The following is a 20,016-nucleotide window of genomic DNA, read 5'->3' as shown; positions in this document are numbered from 1 at the left end:
GAAAATAAAAACAACGTAAAGCGAGTTTGGGAAATATTGTAAATAGCATCATTAAAAATTGGACAAAAAAGCGAACATATCCAGATTACTTCACAGATGAGAAGGGTCAAAGCTATGACATCAATGAAGCAGCAAATGGTCTCAATAACTACTTTGTAAACGTGGGTCCAGAGTTGGCAGCGGAAATTCCAAAATGCAAAACTAGTAAAAACAAAAATCCACCCATCGACAGGATCCCACACTCAATCTTTCTCTCTGATGTGAACGAAAATGAACTGATATCAATTGTGAATAATTTCAAGAGTAAAAACTCAAAAGATTGTGAGGATATAGATATGAAGGTGGTGAAAAAAGTCATTTATAGTTTATCAAAGCCTCTGACATGCATATGTAACTTATCATTACAAACTGGGAGATTCCCAAACCAAATGAAAATAGCCAAAGTGATTCCTATCTATAAGAGTGGAGACAAACACCAATTTACAAACTATAAACCTGTTTCTCTTCTTCCACAATTCTCAAAAATTTTAGAAAAAATATTAAATGATAAATTAGCTTTATTTATTGAAAAACATAACATTTTAAATGAAAACCAATATGGTTTTAGAGAAAATAGATCTACCTCATGGGCTATCATTGATGCTGTGGAGGAAATCACAAACGCTCTGGACAAAAAGAAATATGCAGCTGGAATTTTCATTGACTTAAAAAAAGCATTTGATACTCTCAATCATGACATCCTACTGGACAAACTGGAAGTGTATGGGATAAGAGGACTAGCGCTAACTTGGGTCAAAAGCTATTTAACGGGAAGAAAACAATATGTCAAGATTGATGAATATACATCAGAAACCAAAGAGATAAGTTGTGGTGTCCCACAAGGATCAATTCTAGGCCCGCTGCTATTCAATATTTACATAAATTATATATTCAATGTTTCAAAGCTTATGAAACTCATATTATTTGCTGATGATACAAATATATTTTATTCTACAGACAATCATAGGGAACTTATCAAGGTGTTGAACACAGAGTTAAACAAAATAAAATTATGGATGGATTACAACAAATTATCTTTGAACCTAGATAAAACTGCGTTGTAGTTTTTTGGAAACTACAACGCAAATAAAGAGCTCTCAATTGAAAGAAATAGTGTCTTAATCGAAAGTGTTACAGAAATCAAATTTTTAGGGGTTTTTATCGATGACAAACTTAGTTGGAAGCCACACATCAGACACATACAAACTAAAGTCTCCAAAAGTATTTCAATCGTAAATAAATCTAAAAATATATTAGAATACAACAGTAGATATTTATTGTACTGCTCCTTAATACTACCATATTTCACCTACTGTATAGAAATTTGGGGGAATAATTAAAAGAGCTCACTACATCCTGTCTTCTTACTTCAAAAACGAGCCGTCAGAATTGTACATAAAGCCGGATATCTTGATCATACAAACAATTTATTTTATCAATCTAGATTTTAAAAACTGACCTTGTGGGTTTTTACACCAACAACTTCTATCCAGAATCAGTGGGAAATCGTTACCATTCAATATCCAGAAACAGTTCTTAGAAAATGAAGGAGGTTACAGACTGAGGGGATGTAGGAACTTCAAGATCAAATTGATAAGAACCACAAAGAAAGGTTTCTGTGTGTCGGTGTGTGACACTAAACTTTGGAACGGTTTAAGTAATGAGCTCAAAAAATGTTCAAATATTCAAGAAAATGTATAAAGAAACTCTGATTTCAGGATATGAAGATAAGAGGATTTAAGGATCAACAGGTGTTTGAATAATTCCAAATACATGTGTGAACTTGATTGTGGTGAAATAATCAAAGCTCTTTTAATTACAACCACTGAGTATTACATTGTAATGTGCAATAATGATTACTGAAAGGTTTGAATTACAACCAATAAGCCATTGATTTTGTTTACTTGATCTGCAATGTGTAGCAATAATTACTGGTTTAATGTGATCATGTGTTCTCACTGGACTATGCTACTTCAAGAGAATCTATCTGATCAGAACCGGATTTCTACCCTGCGACAGACTGGTGACCTGTCCAGGGTGTCACCTGCCTTTGCCCACAAGTGACTGGGATAAGCTCCAGCAGCCCCATGAGAAATGGAATAGAAAATGAATGAATGACTTATTGTGCATGTGTAAAACACATGTGTGTTGGTGAAACAGAATGTGTGCATTTCCAAATTAATATTGCACGTTTGTGTAACATTACAGTTGTGAATTAGAGCGTGTGTATTTCTGATTATTTAGACTAAATTAACTCCATGGAAGTCGTCTAAACTGGGTTCTGGACCAATTCAGCAAGCCGACGCAGTTCACTTCACTAAATTTTACCCAAGAACAGAAAAAATGAGTCACAGCAACCACATAATGATGAGCATTGAATTGTATACACGTCTTTTTAAAGATTTACCTGGTTGTGTAATAAATACATTTGTCTTTCATTACTTTTGAAGTTTATCATTGTTTTTATTTTATTTTGCGGAAAGTCTCATAAATGTACACATAACACATTTATTGGGAGTTGTCAGTTTCAAATATTTCCCAGAATGCATCACTGTCTTGTTCTCAAATGTTCTAAAAAAACATCAGGAAAAACTGAAGATTCTTTCAGAATTGATCTGATTCAGCGTCATATTTGAAGTTTTCTGTTAAATATTTTACATGGAAAACTGTTTCTGCAATCGATGAAGATTCTCTTCAGATCATTCTGACTCCTCTTCCTCTCCAGAGTTGATGAATAAAAGAAAATTCTGTGCAAACTTGATCTTTAGTCTATAATGAGTTTCAACATCCAACAGTCTTTTGGTTCCTTTTTCTTCTTAAGAAAATTCAAGATCATTTTGTTCTTTCACTTTGGTTTATTTATTCACACCTCTGTTTCCGTTCATACATGCTAATAGGAAGAGGAAGAGTAACTTCTGCAAACTCCTCCTCTCCATTGACAGGATGGAAAGCAGCACTCTTTCTCTGAAACTCTTTCTGCAGCTCATGAACTCTGTGAAGAAAGGAACCCAGAGAGAGGAGACGCCATGAGTCTGACTGCAGCACTGAAAGGATTTGTTGTTGTTCTTTGCTGGTTTGCAGGTAAAAATCTAACAACCTTTTAGAAATCCAGTTTTCTTTCTGAAGAACTTAGATTTGAAGGAAAATGCTCAGAAATCTTCCGATCAATCCTCAGTTTTCAGGCGGCAGCTGCAGTCTCTTTAGCTCAGATCTGTTTCTGCTGCTTCTTCACTTCTGACTGTTGGTGTTTGGTGGTTCAGTTTCTGAAGGTTTTAGAGGTTCAATCATTGTTTGTGTTCATTATTTATAGTTGTTTGTTTTTGGACATCAGTCTTTGTTTGGTTTATGGAAGCTGGTCGGTCAGTCAATCATCCTCACATTTCTCTGTTTTGGATTTTGATGCCAAACTTCATAAATATGTAGAAACTGACTTGTTTTTTATAAATGTTGACCTATAATTGCTTGCTAGGCTAGGCAGACCCAGATGCTGGAACCCGGAAGGTAAACAGTAGGTGATAAGTGGTGAGTAACAGATTTATTTGTTCCGCTGGTGAGGTTGTTCCGATGCGACAGGGAGGCGGTGTGGCTGGAGAGGGTCTGTGGCTCCGAGGCGAAACCATAGGATCGTCGATGGCTCGAGACGTAGCTTGGAGGTCCGGCTATGGCCCGTGAGGCGGTGTGGCGTTCGGCAAGGCTCCACGATCACTCCTCAGGACCGTAGCCCTCCCAATCAACCAGGAACTGGTACCCACAACCCAGAATGTCCAGGACACGACTGACCGTGAAGGCAGGAGCGCCGTCGATGACACGGGCGGGCGGCGAGGAAGCGGATGGCGGGCACAGAGGACTTTCCTGAACGGGTTTGTTTGTGAGATGTGAAAAGAGGGGTGTACCTTAAAAGCGTGAGGGAGGTGTAGACGGACACAGGGGGATTGATGATTTTTTTTCTATGGTGTAAGGTCCGATGAACTGAGGAGCCAACTTGCGGGAGTTAGCATGGATGGGAATGTTGCGAGCAGAGAGCCAAACCCTCTGACCAGGCTGGTACGTGGGTCCCACCACCCTGTGATGATTGGCGATGCGACAGTTGCTCTCTTTGGTGCGGAGGAGAGCCTCTGTGGTCTGGCACCAGATGCGTTGGCAATGCTGGAGATGTTCCTGGACCAAAGGCACCGCCAAATCTAGTTCCTGGGATGGAAACAGAGGTGGTGAGTACCAGAAGGCGGCTTCGAAAAGTGACACCCCAGTGGCGGAGGATACGTAAGTATAGTGGGCATACTCTGTCCAAAGTAGATACTGGGACCAGTCCTTGTCGTTCTGTGCCGCCAGGCAACGTAGTGCTGCCTCCAGTTCCTGATTGGCCCTCTCTGCTTGACTATTGGACTGAGGGTGATAACCGGAGGTGAGGCTGACCGTGGCCCCTAAGGCGGAGCAGAACGCCTTCCAGACCTGGGAGATGAATTAGGGGGCATGGTCAGAAACAATGTCCATGGGGATGCCGCGATGCCGGAACACCTGGTTGACCAGGACTTGAGCAGTTTCAGTGGCCGACGGTAACTGGGCTAGAGGAATGAAGTGAGCCATCTTGGTGAAATGATCTATGACAGTGAGTATGACAGAGTTACCCTGGGATGGGGGTAGTCCGGTGATGTAGTCCAAGGCAATGTGTGACCAAGGACGGTTGGGAGTGGGTAGTGGGTGAAGCAGTCCAGCTGGGGCAGAATTGGTCGATTTGGAACGTGCGCAGGTGGAGCAGGCTGCCACAAATTCCCGGACGTCCTTCTCCATAGAGGGCCAGAAGAAACAACGCCTGAGTAGGTTCAGGGTACGTTGGACCCCGCCATGGCATTGACACTTTGGAGGAGTGTCCCCAGGATAGAACTTCGGATCTGAGGGAAGTGGGGACGAACAAGGTTCCATTAGGGCAAGGGGCGTGACCGGGTTCCTCACCGTGAGCCTGGATGACACGGTTCTCAAAATCCCAGGTAAGGGCACCCACGATACAGGTGGAAGGGATTATGCTGGCTGTAGTTTGTTCCGAAGAGCTGTTCTTGCGGGAAAGGCATCGGGTTTGATGTTACGGCTTCCGGGTCTATAGGTAATAGTGAAGCGAAAGCGGTCAAAAAACAAGCACCACGTTGCCTGTCTGGAGTTTAGCCTTTTGGCCGTCCTCAAGTACGCCAGGTTCTTGTGGTCCGTCCGTACCACGAAAGGATATTCCGCCCCCTTCAGCCAGTGCCTCCACTCTTCAAGGGCCAGCTTGATGGCTAACAGCTCCCGGTTCCCCACGTCATAGTTTTGCTCTGCTGGAGATGGTTTCTTTGAAAAGAATGCGCAGGGTTTGAGTTTACCGGATTGAGGCTCCTTTTGAGAAAGGACTGCTCCGACCCCTGAAACCGAGGGTCTGGTTGGACCAGGATGGGCGCGGAGATGAACAGTTTTTTGAGCCGATCAAAGGCTTCTTGAGCTTCTTGGGTCCATAGGAAATTCTGAGAGGTGGACGTGAGACGAGTGAGGGGTGCAGCAATACTACTGTAGTTCCTGATGAACCGCCTATAAAAATTAGCGAATCCGAGGAATTGCTGGAGTCTTTTTCGGCTGTTGGGGGGTTCCCAACTGGCAACGGCGTCAATTTTAGCGGGGTCGGGTCGAATGTCAATAATGTATCCCAGAAACTGAACACTGTCGAAATGAAATTCACACTTTTCCGACTTGACAAATAGTTAATTTTCGAGTAGACAGGTGAGTACTTGGCGTACGTGCTGTTCATGTAGGGTCTGGTTATTGGAGTAAATGAGTATATCGTCCAAATACACGAAGACGAAACGATTAAGGAAGTCACGGAGGACGTTGTTAATGAGTCTCTGGAAGACGGCAGGAGTGTTTGTCAGCCCAAAGCGCATGACCAGATATTCATAATGTCCGAGTGGTGTGTTAAATGCCGTCTTCCACTCGTCCCCCTCCTTAATCCTGACCAGGTGATAAGCGTTGCGTAGGTCCAGCTTTGTGAAAACTCGAGCCTCCTGCACAGAGTCAAAGACAGTGGAAATGAGAGGTAGAGCGTACTTATCTTTAACAGTGATCTGATTGAGTTCCCTATAATCGATGCAGGGGCATAAGGTCTTGTCTTTTTTCTCCACAAAGAAGAATCCTGCTCCTACAGGGGATGACGAAGGTCGTATGTGACCCAGGGATAGTGCCTCCTGAATATAACTCTCCATGGGGAGTCTTTCAGGTCCGGAGTGTCATGGATCAGCTGGCAGCTGCACCCTCCTCCTCCCCCTTCTGTGTATTCACCTGTTTCTCTCAACTGTTTTCAGTTTCCTGATTATGTGGTTTGGTATTTAAGTTTCTGTCCTTGTTGTTTTCAGTGTCGCAGAGTCCTGTTTGTTTGTACAACTGGATGTTTGACTTCTTTGAGATTTCGAGTAAATCTGTGACAGTCTACTTTGAGTTCGAGTTTGAGTTCTTCCTTCCTGCGTTTGGGTTCCTTCGGTCACGAGTCGTAACATTACTCTGCGAACATGACCAACCCAGCAGGAGGTTCCCAGCTGAGGGACTTACCTGGATCATAGGATGAAGGAGGCTCCGCCGCCGGTGAAGAGCTGTTGGCCTTGGCTCAGGAGATGCGTGGGTTCATGTCCGGGATGCAACAGCTCCACGATCGTCTCTCCAGGCTGGAGCATGTTCCTTCACCTTCGACCCGACAAACCAGACTGGGTCATCCCGAGTCGTTCGATGGAACAGCTGAGGACTGCCGGGCTTTCATCACCTCCTGTCGCCTCCACTTTGATTTCAACCCCGACGAGTTCCCCTCCGAGCAGAGCAAGGCTGCTTTTGCTTTGAGCTTTCTGACGGTTAGAGCCAAACGATGGGGTTTGGCAGAGTGGGAGCGCGGAGCAGAACTTTGCCGCTCTTTCCGAGCATTTTCAACCCACCTCCTCACTGTGTTCGACCCTGCTACACCCCATCACGCAGCCGCGTCTGAGCTTCTTCGCCTCCAGCAGGGACCGCGCAGCGCCTCGGACTACGCCGTGGAGTTCCGGACTCTGGCTGCCAGCACCCGCTGGGCGGATGAGGCACTAGTGGACGTTTTTCTCCAGGCTCTCTCCAGCGTCCTCAAGGACGAGCTGGCGGCGAGGGAGACTCCAGAGGACCTAGAGGAGCTGATCGATCTGGCAGTTCGTATTGATCGGAGGATGCGGGAACGGGGTCGTGACCGACGCCACAACACCAGTCCCCGCCCTCGCCCGCTTCCTCCTGTGAGTGATCCTCCGCTCCGTTCCAGCACTCCTCGCCAGGATTTCGCTCCTTCCCCGGAGCCCATGCAGCTGGGTGCAGGATGTCTGACGCCCGCTGAGCGGCGGCGCCGTATGGGAGCTGGACTTTGTTCGTACTGTGGACGGTCTGGACATTTTGTGCGCGACTGCCCGGGAAACGACAGGGTTCATCAGCAAGGAGGGAACTGGTGAGCTTGATTTCGTCTTTTTCTTCTCCCTCAAGGCCTTCAACCAAGGTCTTAATAAACTATGCAGGAGTTCAGGAGGAGCTTGAGACCTTAACTGACTCTGGTTCAGATGGCGACTTCATTTCTCATGAAGTAATAAAAACACTCAAGATTCCTGTTGAACATTTGTCTCCAGTTTTGCATATTCATGCCATCAATGGGGCAGTCATTCATAAAGTGTCTGCACGTACGGTTGACATTCATATAACTGTGTCAGGTAACCATAATGAACTGCAGAGATTTTTTGTTGTGGAATTGCTGAAACCACAGGTTATCTTAGGTTTTCCCTGGCTGTGCAGACACACCCCTCAAATGGACTGGACTTCAGGACGTGTATTGTCTTGGAGTTCGTTTTGTTTGTTGAACTGTTTAACTGCAGCCACTATTGCTCCTCAGTCAAGAGACCTTCCCCTGAACCTTTGGATCTTAGGATAGAACACGCCTTTTAGTGCTATGGGCGGCCAACCAGCTTCAACCGCCAAAATGCAGAAATCGATTACGTGGTCACTTACTGACCGACCACACTGTTTTAAATTTAAGAGGCGCCTAGTGGCTTCCTCTTGTCTACGTGGTTGGTCAAAAATAAGGCGAAAATTAAGTAATGAAACGTTCGTATTGAAGATGGGTAATAGGATTGGCAGCGATGAAGGCTTGGGCCAATTGTAGAGCCTTGTTCCGGAGTGAATTGATGACGAGGGTGATTTTACCGTGGTCTGAGTGATAATACCTGTGGGCTTGGTGGAAAATGAGCTGACACTGTAGAAGGAAGCCGCCGCAGGCTTCAACGTCACCAAAAAACGGCTCCAGTTGGAGCCGGAAGTTTTCTGTAGTCTGAATGACACCGGAAGCGGAAGCGGGGATGTTGCCGGAAGCAGGCATGGGTGATCGCAGAGTTGGCATATTGTCCAGTTAATTCAACGAGAGTTTGTGTCATACCGTCTAGTCGGCGGAATAAGTCCTGTTGTGCGGAAGCCATTTGAGTGAGGGGGTCGGCTTGGCGTCCGAGCATGATACCCTGCTGGGTAACGGCGAGGCGGAGTCCCTCCGGGTCAGCTGGGTCGGGATTTTGGCCAGTTCGTTCTGTCATTGCTTGCTAGGCTAGGCAGACCCAGATGCTGGAACCCGGAAGGAGGACAGGAGTAGTGGTAAGTAACAGATTTATTTGTTCCGCTGGTGAGGTTGTTCCGATGCGACAGGGAGGCGGCGTGGCTGGAGAGGGTCCGTGGGTCCGAGGCGAAACCAGAGGATCGTCGATGGCTCGAGACGTAGCTTGGAGGTCCGGCTATGGCCCGTGAGGCGGTGTGGCGTTCGGCGAGGCTCCACTGAGAGTAAGGTGAGTTCAGATGAGTTTCTGCTCGGCGTCTCAGCTTGGACGTCCACTCGTGGGACTAGGTTTCCTGGAACGGGACAAAGAGTTGGTGAGGTGAAGGAGAGAGGTACATAACATGAAACAAAGAGAGGCCAGACTAAGCATCATTTGAGGCAACAAACTGGTGTTGAATCCTGGTAGTGGAGCTCCTTATGAAGGTCTGGCAGGCTGATGAGTTGAGTGGACGCAGCTAAGGTGAATGAGGCCAAGCAAGAGAGGGGAGGGGGAGGAGAACTAACAGAGGCACCATGACATGACCAACATTTAGTGTAACTGTAAATCTGACATTTGTGTATAAAATCTACACACAATAAATCTAAACATGTTTGTGATGATTTCTCTGTTACAGCAGCGCAGAGTGATGAAGGCTGGAACGTGAGATACAACACCAAAACTGAAATCTGTGTGAATAAAGGATCAACTGTGATCATATGGAGCTCATATGATTATCCAGCAGAGATAAACAATGTTAGCACCACTGTTGATAAAAGATTCTGGTTCATTGAAACTGAAGGAGAACCTGTGGACCTAAGAGAAGATCCAGAATACAAAGATAGAGTGAGGAACAGGAGATATGAAAAGAAGTGTCGCCTGGAAATCTCTGAAGTGAGAGAGAGCGACTCTGGAGTTTACAAGTTCAGGTTGATAACAAACCATGAGAACAGAAGTTTCACTGGAGAACCTGGAGTGAGATTAACTGTTGAAGGTAAACTCTCATCAGATTATCAATATTTCTATCAATTCAATGATCTAAAAGTGTTTGATGTTTCCAGCATTTTTCTTAGAATTGATTGTCAGATCATTTCTTCTAAATCTGACCTGACAGATTTATTCTGAACTTAATAATAATAATAATAATAATGAATTTTACTCATATGGCGCCTTTCTAGACACCCAAGGTCACCTTACAGATAGAAAACAATAAAATACAATTAAAAGAAAGACACATTAGTTAAAAATAAACAAAAAAATGGAATCATAAAATTAATTATGGTGGGTATGCTTGTCTGAAGAGGTGGGTTTTCAGATTTTTAGGGAACTGCGGGAGTGAGTTCCAGAGCTGGGGGGCAGAGCGGCTGAATGCTCTGCCCCCCATAGTGACCAGCTGAGCGGTGGGTGTAACAAGCTGGAGTGAGGAGGCAGACCTAAGGGAGCGGGTGGGAATGGCAACATGGATCAGGGCAGACAGATATGGGGGGGCGAGGTTAAGGAGGGCTTTGAAGGTCAAGATAAGGATTTTATAGTTAATCCGGAAAGACACTGGTAGCCAGTGAAGCTTTTGTAGAACAGGTGTGATATGCATAGTTGAGGGGGTTTGTGTTCTGATCCGGGCAGCAGAGTTTTGGAGCAGTTGTAGTTTGTGAATAGTTTTGTGAGGGAGTCCTGATAAAACGGAGTTGCAGAAGTCCAGACGGGAGGCGATGAGACTGTGGACTAGAATGGCTGTGGAGTGAGTACTGAGAGAGGGGCGGAGACGGCGGATGTTTCGGAGGTGGAAATAGGCTGTACGGGTGATGCTATTTATGTGGGCAGTAAAGGAGAGAGTGCTGTCAAGGATGACACCCAGACTCTTAACTTGTGGGGAGGGAAGGATGGAGCAGTTATCCAACTGTTTCCAGAGAACACAGAGAAGACTCTTCCTGACCTTCAGGGAGCTGCAGATCTCCTCTGACCTCCTTCATGGTGTTGCAGACTTTCACTAACATCCATGTTTTCTTCATATTCCAGAGCTCCAGGTTCAGGTCATTTCCAGATCAGACCAGCAGGAAGATTCAGACCTGCAGCTAAAGTGTTTCTACAAATGTGATCCAGGTGGATTGTATAGATATGCCTGGTTCATAAACGGAGAAGAAACCAGATCAAGTCAGACGCTCACGTACAGACACCGGACTTCTTCCACTGACAGGATCTCTTGTGCTCTGAGATATTATGGGATGCATCCTAGTCCTGAAGTTTGTGAGTTCACTCTGCAAAACATAAATCTGCATTAATCTACAGACACAGAAGAGTCTTTATTTCTGTCTATTATTCTCTGTGAAAGATTTCAGTAACTTTGGAATAAAATATAAAGTTGATTTATTTTTTTAATACAAAGTAATTTTATTAACAAATAAATTGAAAAAGAGTTAATTTAAAGTAGATGGAAGAAAAGTACTTGTTTCATTTCTGGATGTTTTCAATCTGAATCAATAACCATAATTTTAAATTCGTGTTCATATTTTAGAGACTCAAAGTTACTAAATCTAACCAGGAAACATAAAACCTGGAAAGACGGAGAGAAAAGAGGAGTTTTTCAGAGCAGAAGTGTTTCTCCAAAAGCTCCCATCAGACTGGGATCTTATTGGTCTTCAGCAGTTCATCACATTAGTTTGTAGTTTTCTGTCTGTAACACACAGACAGAAGGTCAGAGCTGTAACCATGACAACGCTGCAGCATTTCTGGAAACTTCTGCTTAGATTTTGGAGTTTTTTTATGTTTTGGTGTATTTGAAAGATTATATTTTATGCTTAAATGCTAAAAGAGATGCAGATGAGCCTGTTGGTTTAGAGATTTTCATGTAAATTATATGAACAGACTCTGTTCCATTTGAATTACTAATCCAACTCACTGATCTGAAACCAAAACCTTGATAGAAAAATGAGATAAAATATCAGATCAGTTCTTCATCCACACATTTTCAGATGCTTCTGTCCATTTCTCCTAAAAATCATTTGTGTTGTTTTTCTCCAGATGCTCCACAAACTGCCTCTGTGTCCCTGACTCCCCCAGGAGAGATCCTGGAGGGCAGTTCAGTGACTCTGACCTGCAGCATTGATGCTAACCCAGCAGCTAACTTCACCTGGTTCAAGGAGAACAAAGACTCTCTGAAATCAGAAGAACCAACGTTCACCATCAGTAACTTCACAGCAGAAGACGGAGGGCTTTACATCTGTGTGGCTCAGAACCAACTGGGCCAGCAGAACTCCACTGTTCAGGTGTGGGTTGGATCAGGTAAGTTAGAAACGTTTCCTCCATGGAGTTTAGCAGGAAGGCAGAACTGTCCTTTGATTGATGTTCTGGAGAATTTGGGGTGAAATAATCAATGATGATTAATGTGAGTGTTAGCCTAGCTTGTCAGATGTCTCTACCTCCACAGTGGTGCACAATGGTGTAGTGGTTGGCACTCTTGGCCACAGCGTGAACATTCTGGTTCAAACCCTAACTGGGACCTTTCTGTGTGGAATTAGCATGTTTTTCTTCTCCATGTGTGGTTTTCACTGAGCAGGCCGACTTCCTTCCATCTCAGGTCAGTTCATGTCTGTAATCTGTCACTAAGTGTGAATGTCAGTTTGTGGTTGTACGTCTCTGTGAAACCCTGCAGACCATCCAGAGTGAACCACTGACTGTATCAGAGACCTGGGGCCTCATTTATAAACGTTGCGTACGCACAAAAGAAGGCGTACGCCACTCTCTACGAAAACACGTGAAAGTGAAAATGACAATACTGCCTCTGTTAAATAACATGAAGACTTCACAAAGCAAGTCTGACAATTAACAGCTACACCAACACCCGTTTGATCGATCAGCAGTGAAACAAACAAAACAATCGAACGAAAATTACAACAGAAATTCAAATGAACACTTATTTGCAGAAAGAAAAGTGAAATATGTTCTGCAATATTGGCATGTTGTGCAATTCATCCTCATAAATAATATATTTAACAGAACCAAATAATGTACAAAACTGATATTCTCGTCAGTGTGTCCGTCTGGCGGAGCAGATATAGGTGCGGACGTGCGGACGGACAGATGGATTAATTGTCCACTGGGGAAAGTTGTTTTCATAGTAAAACATTTCTTCATAAGCTACAGAATTATGGTATTCATGCATATGCCTTTAGTTTGTTTTATTTTTGATAAAACCATGTATGGCGTATGTCTCAACCATTCAGAAAGCAACAAGAAATTACATTTGCTGATCAATTTCCCATTTACACGTGGATTATTACCGACATCTGTAGCTTGTCAGATGTAATTAAATGGATGGAAATAAAATGCCCCATCACAATGCGTAATGACGCACAATGGCTGATCTTGCGCTCTTAGAAGATGTGGCAAATGGAAGAATTGGGAGTGAACGCATCTTTAGACAGCAAGAAGACTTGCTGGCAAACGAGGACGAGTGGCTTATGAGCCGGTTCCCACTTCCTCCAGCCGTCCTGTTGGACCTCTGCGGGCTTTTGGGGGTGTGTCACCCGGTGCATCTGGCGCAGATGCACCAAGAGCCTCAGCCTGTTTTCCAGCTTTTACTGGACTGCTGGATGCTGACAACCTAAACCGGGTGTGTTCAGCCAATCAGGATGTGGAATCACTTAAATCAGCTAATCTGCTGCAAGCTGGTCAGGAAAGACTAGGAACCAGGAGTTCTGTGTCTCTTGAGGACCAGGGTTGGCCAGTCCTGCTTTAGAGAAACCATCAACCTATGAAGCATGTTTCTGGACTGAAGGAGGATGCTGGAGTGTCCAGAAAACCCACACATACACGGGTAGAACATGCAAACTCCACACAGAAAAAGGTCCCAGCTGGGATCAGAACCAGGGTCTTCTCACTGTGAAGACAGAGCACTAACCACTGCAACCCTCACCATCACTAGGACTTTTTCAACTTTAGATTTATTCCACGTGTTCCTCAGGTTCAGTGGGTTTAGTTGCTGCTTGGTCGATCCGTGCTGTTCTTCTGACTCTCATGTTCTTGGCTGTTTTATTCCTGAAGGTCTTCAGGTGAGTGGATCAAATCCTGCAGGATTAAAGTCTGATTTAGTCACATCATGTCTCATTTGATCATTTCCTCTGTACAGAAGGAGATCCTCAGAAGAACCTTCAGTGATCAGGAGTCAGGATGAAGATGCTCAGGTCTTCTTTCTCCACACGTCCTCCTCCCTGATCTTTCATTCTGTCTTCCGTGATCATTTTTAAGATAACATTCCTGTTGCTGTGTTTTCCTAAAACTTTCATTTTTGACTATTACACTTTGCTAAACTGGTTTAAAATGACAAAGTTTCTGTTTGGAATTAAAATGTTGGCAACGTCTGTTTAATTTTCCTGCAGTTCCTTCATCTTTCCAAACTATCACCAAACATGTCTGTATTCAGACTGGAAAAGGTCGTTGGTCTGGACCGAGTCCACTTCAGTTGGTCTGGACCGAGTCCACTTCAGTTGGTCTGGACCGAGTCCTGAACCCGGTGTTTGGTCTGTATTCAGACTACCATCAAGCAGACTTTCCTGTTTTGAACCAAAGCTTGTAAACAAAACCACATGACTAAAGATCTCTTTAGTCATTCACCAGGAATTGTGAGGGCGGGGCAAAGTAACTAGAGAAAAAATGATGGACGTCCTGTACTTTACAATCTTTGTTGGGACAGTTCATTCAAACTTTATATTTCACTGATCATTTTGAACATCTGTATCAGGAACAACACTTTTTATTGCCACCTTGGTACGGTGGAGGCGTGCTGCAAGGCCGTTACCGAGGTGACGGCTAAGAAGAGACGCTGATAAGTGTTTATGACGTATAGATTATTGTGGAAACAGGGAGAAGAAACGTGTTTCACATTAAAAGTAGCCTTAATGAGTCTGAATTCATCCTAACACATTTCAATGAGTTGATGTGTCTCATTGTTGCTTCACGTTTCTCTGCGACTTTACCTCCTCTGTTTACATCCCATAATTTCCGGCTAGGATGTCTGTTTTATATGAAGGTACTAATGTGTCTAAATGGACGAGTTTGTAGATTTGATGTGAGAACTGCGAAAACCTGTGCACCAAAAATCTCCTCTTGTTTAGACTATTGTAATTCTCTTTTTACTTGTTTAAACAAAAAGTCTCTTGAACGTCTCCAACTGGTCCAGAACTCTGCTGCAAGGCTTTAAACTGGAACCAACAAGCGCACTCATACCCCCCCTCTGCTTTTATCTCTACATTGGCTTCCTGTTAAATTTAGAATAGATTTTAAGATTCTGATTTTAGTTTTTAGAGCCCTGCACGGACAAACCCCGATCTATATTTCGGACCTTTGAACTCCCTACACTCCTGCACGTTCTTTGAGGTCCACTGAAAAAAATCTTTTATGTTTTCCAAAAACTCATTTTAAAACAAGAGGAGACCTCGCCTTTCAGGCAGTCGCTCCTCGACTTTGGAACGACCTCCCCCTGTCTCTGCGCCAGATTGACTCAGTCGGGTGTTTTAAAGCTCAAGTTAAGACTTTTCTATTTAGGAAAGCTTTTAGCTGACTTTTACTTGTGTTCACTTTTGCCTGTTTGTTTATTTCTATGCCTGTGTGCGTTTTATTGCTTTTAAATTGTTTTTACTTTGTGAAGCAATTTGTGAGTCGCTCTCTGTGAAAAGTGCTATATAAATAAAGATTACTTACTTACTTACTAACTTGGTCCTTAAAGTATTTGATTAAAAATCTCATTTGATCTTCAGGAACCTGAAGGTTTGGAGCGTGACGGACTGACCTCCGGACGTCCAGCAGAGGATCAGGTGGAGATTCAGCACGCCACCGTGACCTTCACCCAGAGGCAGGAGGATCCTCTCTACTCCACCATCGATCCAGTCAAAGCAAAGAGAAGACGGGACAGTCATGAGGACAAAGAGGACGTGGTCATCCAGTAATCCAGCTGACTGAACGAATCGTCTGCATGAGAAAACAAAAGGTGTTCTCCTTTATAATCCAGACACATCTGTGTGTTAATCTGCAGCTTCAGACCAAGAAATGTTCAGGTATTTACAGAAATGTCTTCTTTGCAAAAAGATCATATTCAGTTTTAAATGTGTCTTCTCTGCATCAAAAAGTATTTTTCATGGCCAAAATAGCTGTTGTGTTTACATTTGCATTTTATGCATTTAAGCAGGTTTATTGGATTCCATTATCATGTTTTCTTATAAATATCTAAATGCACCTAAAAACGTCTTTTCATTAATTGATTTTTTACTCAATATTTGTAGATATAAATGCAACATTTAAATAAAAGTCATGAGGAAAAAATTTATATTTTTTATCGATTTTAATAGAAGAAAAGAAATCTGAGCAAATGTGTGTAATGTTGGTTTTAATGTTAACATTCATCTATACTCCCCTAAACCCCCCCAGACAGAAAGAGACGTCAGTGCTGATCGATCATGTGTGTAATTAACACACACATGGAAGACAAAAAACAAATGATTGTCAATCAAGAGATGATTGACAGTTACTCTGATTTTATAAACTTAACTGCTGACCTTAAGAGGAAAAGAACTGAGGAAGTTCACCGCCCTGGAAGTTTCCACAGTATTAATATTTTATCACTCTGCTGTTCTATGTTTAATTACTTCTATTTGTAATCTTTGAAACACAAAGTTTTATACAAATTGAGAAAGAACAGAGTGGAATCATTCCAGTTGCATCTAAAAAAAGAAGCTTAGACACTTCATGGTTTTCTTTTCTTTTCTTCCGTTTCCACTAAAGAGGCAGATTGTAATTCAACAGCTGAGAAGCTCAGCCAATCCTAAGAGAGAGATCGCACAGAGGTGTTTCTTTAGAAAATAAAGTATTTCTATTCACTAATCGGTTTCCACAGCAGAAATAGAAGCTAATTCAGTCACTCTACTAGACTGAAGTCAGACCGCTCTGAGATCTAGTTTGCTGAGACTCCAGTTCATCGTTAGGATCAAAAGTTGGTATTCAGAATGTAGACCACATATTTTTGGATTAATTTGCATGAATAGACTCAAATCTGTAGCAGTGTAGCTGCATCTATGTGGGTGTCGGCCCACAGTGGACTGAAGGGAAATGAATTAGCAGCCAATAGGACTGACATTGATGTGTGGGTCATGGATCAGGACCCCCCAGGACAAACAGGAGGATGCTGGCTAAGCTGACATCCATCATGGATAGCCCCCCACCCCCTGCACCGTAGAGGCTCCTTCATCACCAGACTGTTACCCCCACAGGGCAAGAAGGAGCTACTGCAGGTCACCCCCCCACATCCATCAGACTGTAACACAGTGTTACAGTGGATCTCTATGTGCCACGCGGTGTTTTTCATTCATTTGTTGATTTCTTTTCTGTTGCAGTTGTTGTTTTCTGTTGTTGTTCTCATGACGGTTGTTTTGGTGTGTATTTTTATTGATTCATTTCTTTTGTTTCATTTCATTCTCTTTGCAGATGTTCTTCTGTTCTTCTATAATGTTGTTCTGTTCAACCTGAAGGTCACTTTACTTTAGCTTGAAGGTCGTTTTTTCTGCTGCAGACAACTGGATTTCAAGAAATAAAGTCTGTCTCATCTCATCTCATGTGTTAAATGAACCTGCTAGCTTGACCTGTAACTAACTTTAGGAAAAACTGTCCCAGAAACTTCTGATGATTTTCTGTTTTCTACAATCATTGAAGCCCGTTGAGACAACTGTGTTGTAATATTGGAATATATCAATAAAAATAAATGCATATCAATTGTAACGGGAGTCACCTGAAGGTGTCGCTATACCCATTGTTCGGAGGGTATAAAAAGGAAGTTGACGTGTGGTTGCTATGGTGCTGACTTCCTGTGAGAAAGCCGGTTAGCTCAGAGAGCAGCGTGAGTTGGCTTGAGCAGAGTGCGGTAAGACTGCTGTGATCTTTACCTGTGGATGATGTTTTTAAGCACTGCTTGATGTTTTATTTTTTATTTTTATGACAGGATCACGGCAGAGGTAGATCCTGTTTTACTGGGGGTTTTAAAGACTGGGCGTGAGGTTTTGCGACGCACCAGGTATTTTACACTTTTATTGCAGCAGAGGTATATTTTAAACAAACGGTAAATTATTTTTTATCAAATGTTTTTAATATGGTGCTTCTTCTGTTTTTAGTGTTGGAATACTGTGCCCTGCTGTCCTGTTTTTAGTTTTTTGTGTTTTGTTTGTCCGCTCCTCACGGGCTCGTGCGGCATGATTGACTAATCAAGTGCAGGAGCGGACTATTTCTGTCTATTTTGTTTGTCATTTTGTTAAAGTCACTTCCTCTCATTTATATTGGACATTATTTTTAAGTGACATATCTGACCGAGTGTGCTGTGCATCACAGTTTTCTTGCATGTTTGAATTTTTTATTTTTTGGTTTTGCATTAATTGCGATTCTTTTCTGCACGTTTGATGTGGTGTCATCGGTATAAAGGTATTGTACTACAAATAATGATCCTGTGTTAATAAAACTTTGACTTCCTTTCGGCAGGTTATCAGTCTTTATTCGGTGCAACATTTGGCGTTGTCGGCAGGATTACCAAAGGGGAGTGACTTGATTTTTTTTTTGTGTGAACTCTGCAGAGTATTGTTTTCTACTTATTTTTGAGGACAGCAGGGGCAGTATCTTCCCAGGAGTCATGGAGTCTGAGGAGCAGGACATGTCACGGCAGATAAGGGACCTGGAAACTGAACTTACTACTTTGAGAGCGGCAGCCACAAACCCCGGACCGTCATCCTCACCTGGAGCCTCAAATGCGAACATTGAGACTGTAAGATCAACTCCAGTGATCTATGTGCAGCAGGACAGAACGCTGCCTGTTTTTTCAGGAAAACTGGACAATACAGACTCATTGACTTTGGATGAATGGATTGCACAAATGACCATTGCTGTACAAACCAGGGGAAGATGTGAGAATGAACGAGCCCAAATTGTTTTTGATCATCTTGAGGGAGCTGCACGTACAGAGATAAAATTTTTGCCCAGAGATCAGAGAGAATGTGTTGAGAGTATATTTGCGGCTCTTAAAGACGTTTACGGTGGAACACACTATCGAGTTACATTACAAAGAAAGTTTTTTAACCGCAAGCAACAAGAGAGTGAATCGTTAATCGATTATTCACATTCTTTAATGGAACTCATGGAGAAAATAGTAAAATCTGATGTGCATGCCGCTGTTACAGCGACCAAAGACCTGCGTGACCAATTCTGTGATGGTGTCAGTAATCCAGCATTGAGGATGAGGTTGAAAGATCTGGTTAATGTCAACGCACAGTGGACTATTCGCGAAGTAAGGGGTGAAGCCACTAGGTGGATGGCACATTATGGAAACCAGCCTCTAAAGCTTAACTGTAGTACAATGGCTGCCTCTTGTGAGTGCCACCTCTACCACCTCAGAATTTGGTGAATTAATATCTTTACTGAAAGCACAACAGACACAGCTAGAATTGGTCATTAAGGCCCTCACACCTCAGAGTCCCCCTCCCTCTAGAGTACACACAATGAGACCCAGAAGAACTGTAGATGGGAAACCAATCTGCTTCAGGTGCGAACAGAGTGGGCATATTGCCAGGTTTTGCCCTGGAAATGTTAAAAGGGGAGCGAGTGTGACTGGAATGCCATCAAAACCAGCGGGAAACTAGAACCCGCCAGTGCACAGAGCCAAACACTGGTGGGGGGTTTGCACGGCTCCATTGATGATCTTCAAATGAACAGGCTGATTGGCGAGTGTGTGGAGAGGGAGGTTAATTTTGCAGGCGTTATGGTTCCATGTCTGATGGATACAGGGTCTATGGTCACCACCCTAACCGAAAGTTGTTTTCAAACTAACTTTTCTCACCTGTCTGAACAAAGCCTTAAAGACTGTGGGTGGCTGGGCCTGAAAGCTGCAAATGGATTGAACATTCCATACTTGGGTTACATTGAGTTGGATGTCACAGTACTGGGTGTAACCCTTCCCAGCCGAGGCATATTGATCGTGAAAGACCCAATGGACTATTCCGTGAAGCAAAGGAAGGTTTCTGTGCCTGGGGTGTTGGGAATGAATGTGTTTAACCCTTTGTTTAGTGAATTACACAAGCAATATGGCCCAGACCTTTGGGAGGCCCCATTCTTTAAGGCTGCACCGCAGAGTTGGAGGAAGGCCCTGAGATTCTGCCAGATGATAGAGGTAATTAATAACTCTCCTGACCCTTATCCTGTACGTGTGCAGGGTAAGAAGCCTGTTTGCATTCCTCCGGGTAGCCTGGTGTATGTCCCTGTGACATGTCCACATATGCCTGCACATCAACATGTAGATCTTTGTGTTGAGCCCTTGGGGCCAGAGGGTAATGGTCTGCCTGAGGGCCTGTTGGTTTCGCCTTCCTTA

At 43.5% G+C, this 20,016-nt stretch overlaps 2 protein-coding genes across 2 annotated transcripts in view; one reads left to right on the top strand and one right to left on the bottom strand.

Moving 5' to 3' along the window:
* The first annotated feature begins 2,996 nt into the window (after window positions 1-2,996).
* LOC105354089 (sialic acid-binding Ig-like lectin 14) lies at window positions 2,997-15,596 on the top strand. Its single transcript, XM_011474969.3, has 7 exons — window positions 2,997-3,120; window positions 9,265-9,621; window positions 10,644-10,871; window positions 11,646-11,906; window positions 13,588-13,675; window positions 13,753-13,807; window positions 15,380-15,596. Exons 1-7 carry the CDS (start codon window positions 3,066-3,068, stop codon window positions 15,566-15,568), a joined length of 1,233 nt encoding a protein of 410 aa, XP_011473271.2. The 5' UTR covers window positions 2,997-3,065; the 3' UTR covers window positions 15,569-15,596.
* LOC101159638 (histone H3) overlaps window positions 12,160-20,016 on the bottom strand; it is a 21,526-nt gene continuing 13,669 nt past the window's right edge. Inside the window, exon 3 of the mRNA XM_023959082.1 lies at window positions 12,160-12,172. The gene's annotated coding sequence lies outside the window, so the exon portion shown is untranslated. The remainder of the gene's footprint in view (window positions 12,173-20,016) is intronic.

Source organism: Oryzias latipes, chromosome 1 (assembly GCF_002234675.1).
Source record: "Oryzias latipes chromosome 1, ASM223467v1".
Taxonomy (NCBI): Eukaryota; Metazoa; Chordata; class Actinopteri; order Beloniformes; family Adrianichthyidae; genus Oryzias; species Oryzias latipes.
Note: the sequence above shows the minus strand (reverse complement) of the source record. Positions and strands in the feature narration are given on the sequence as shown.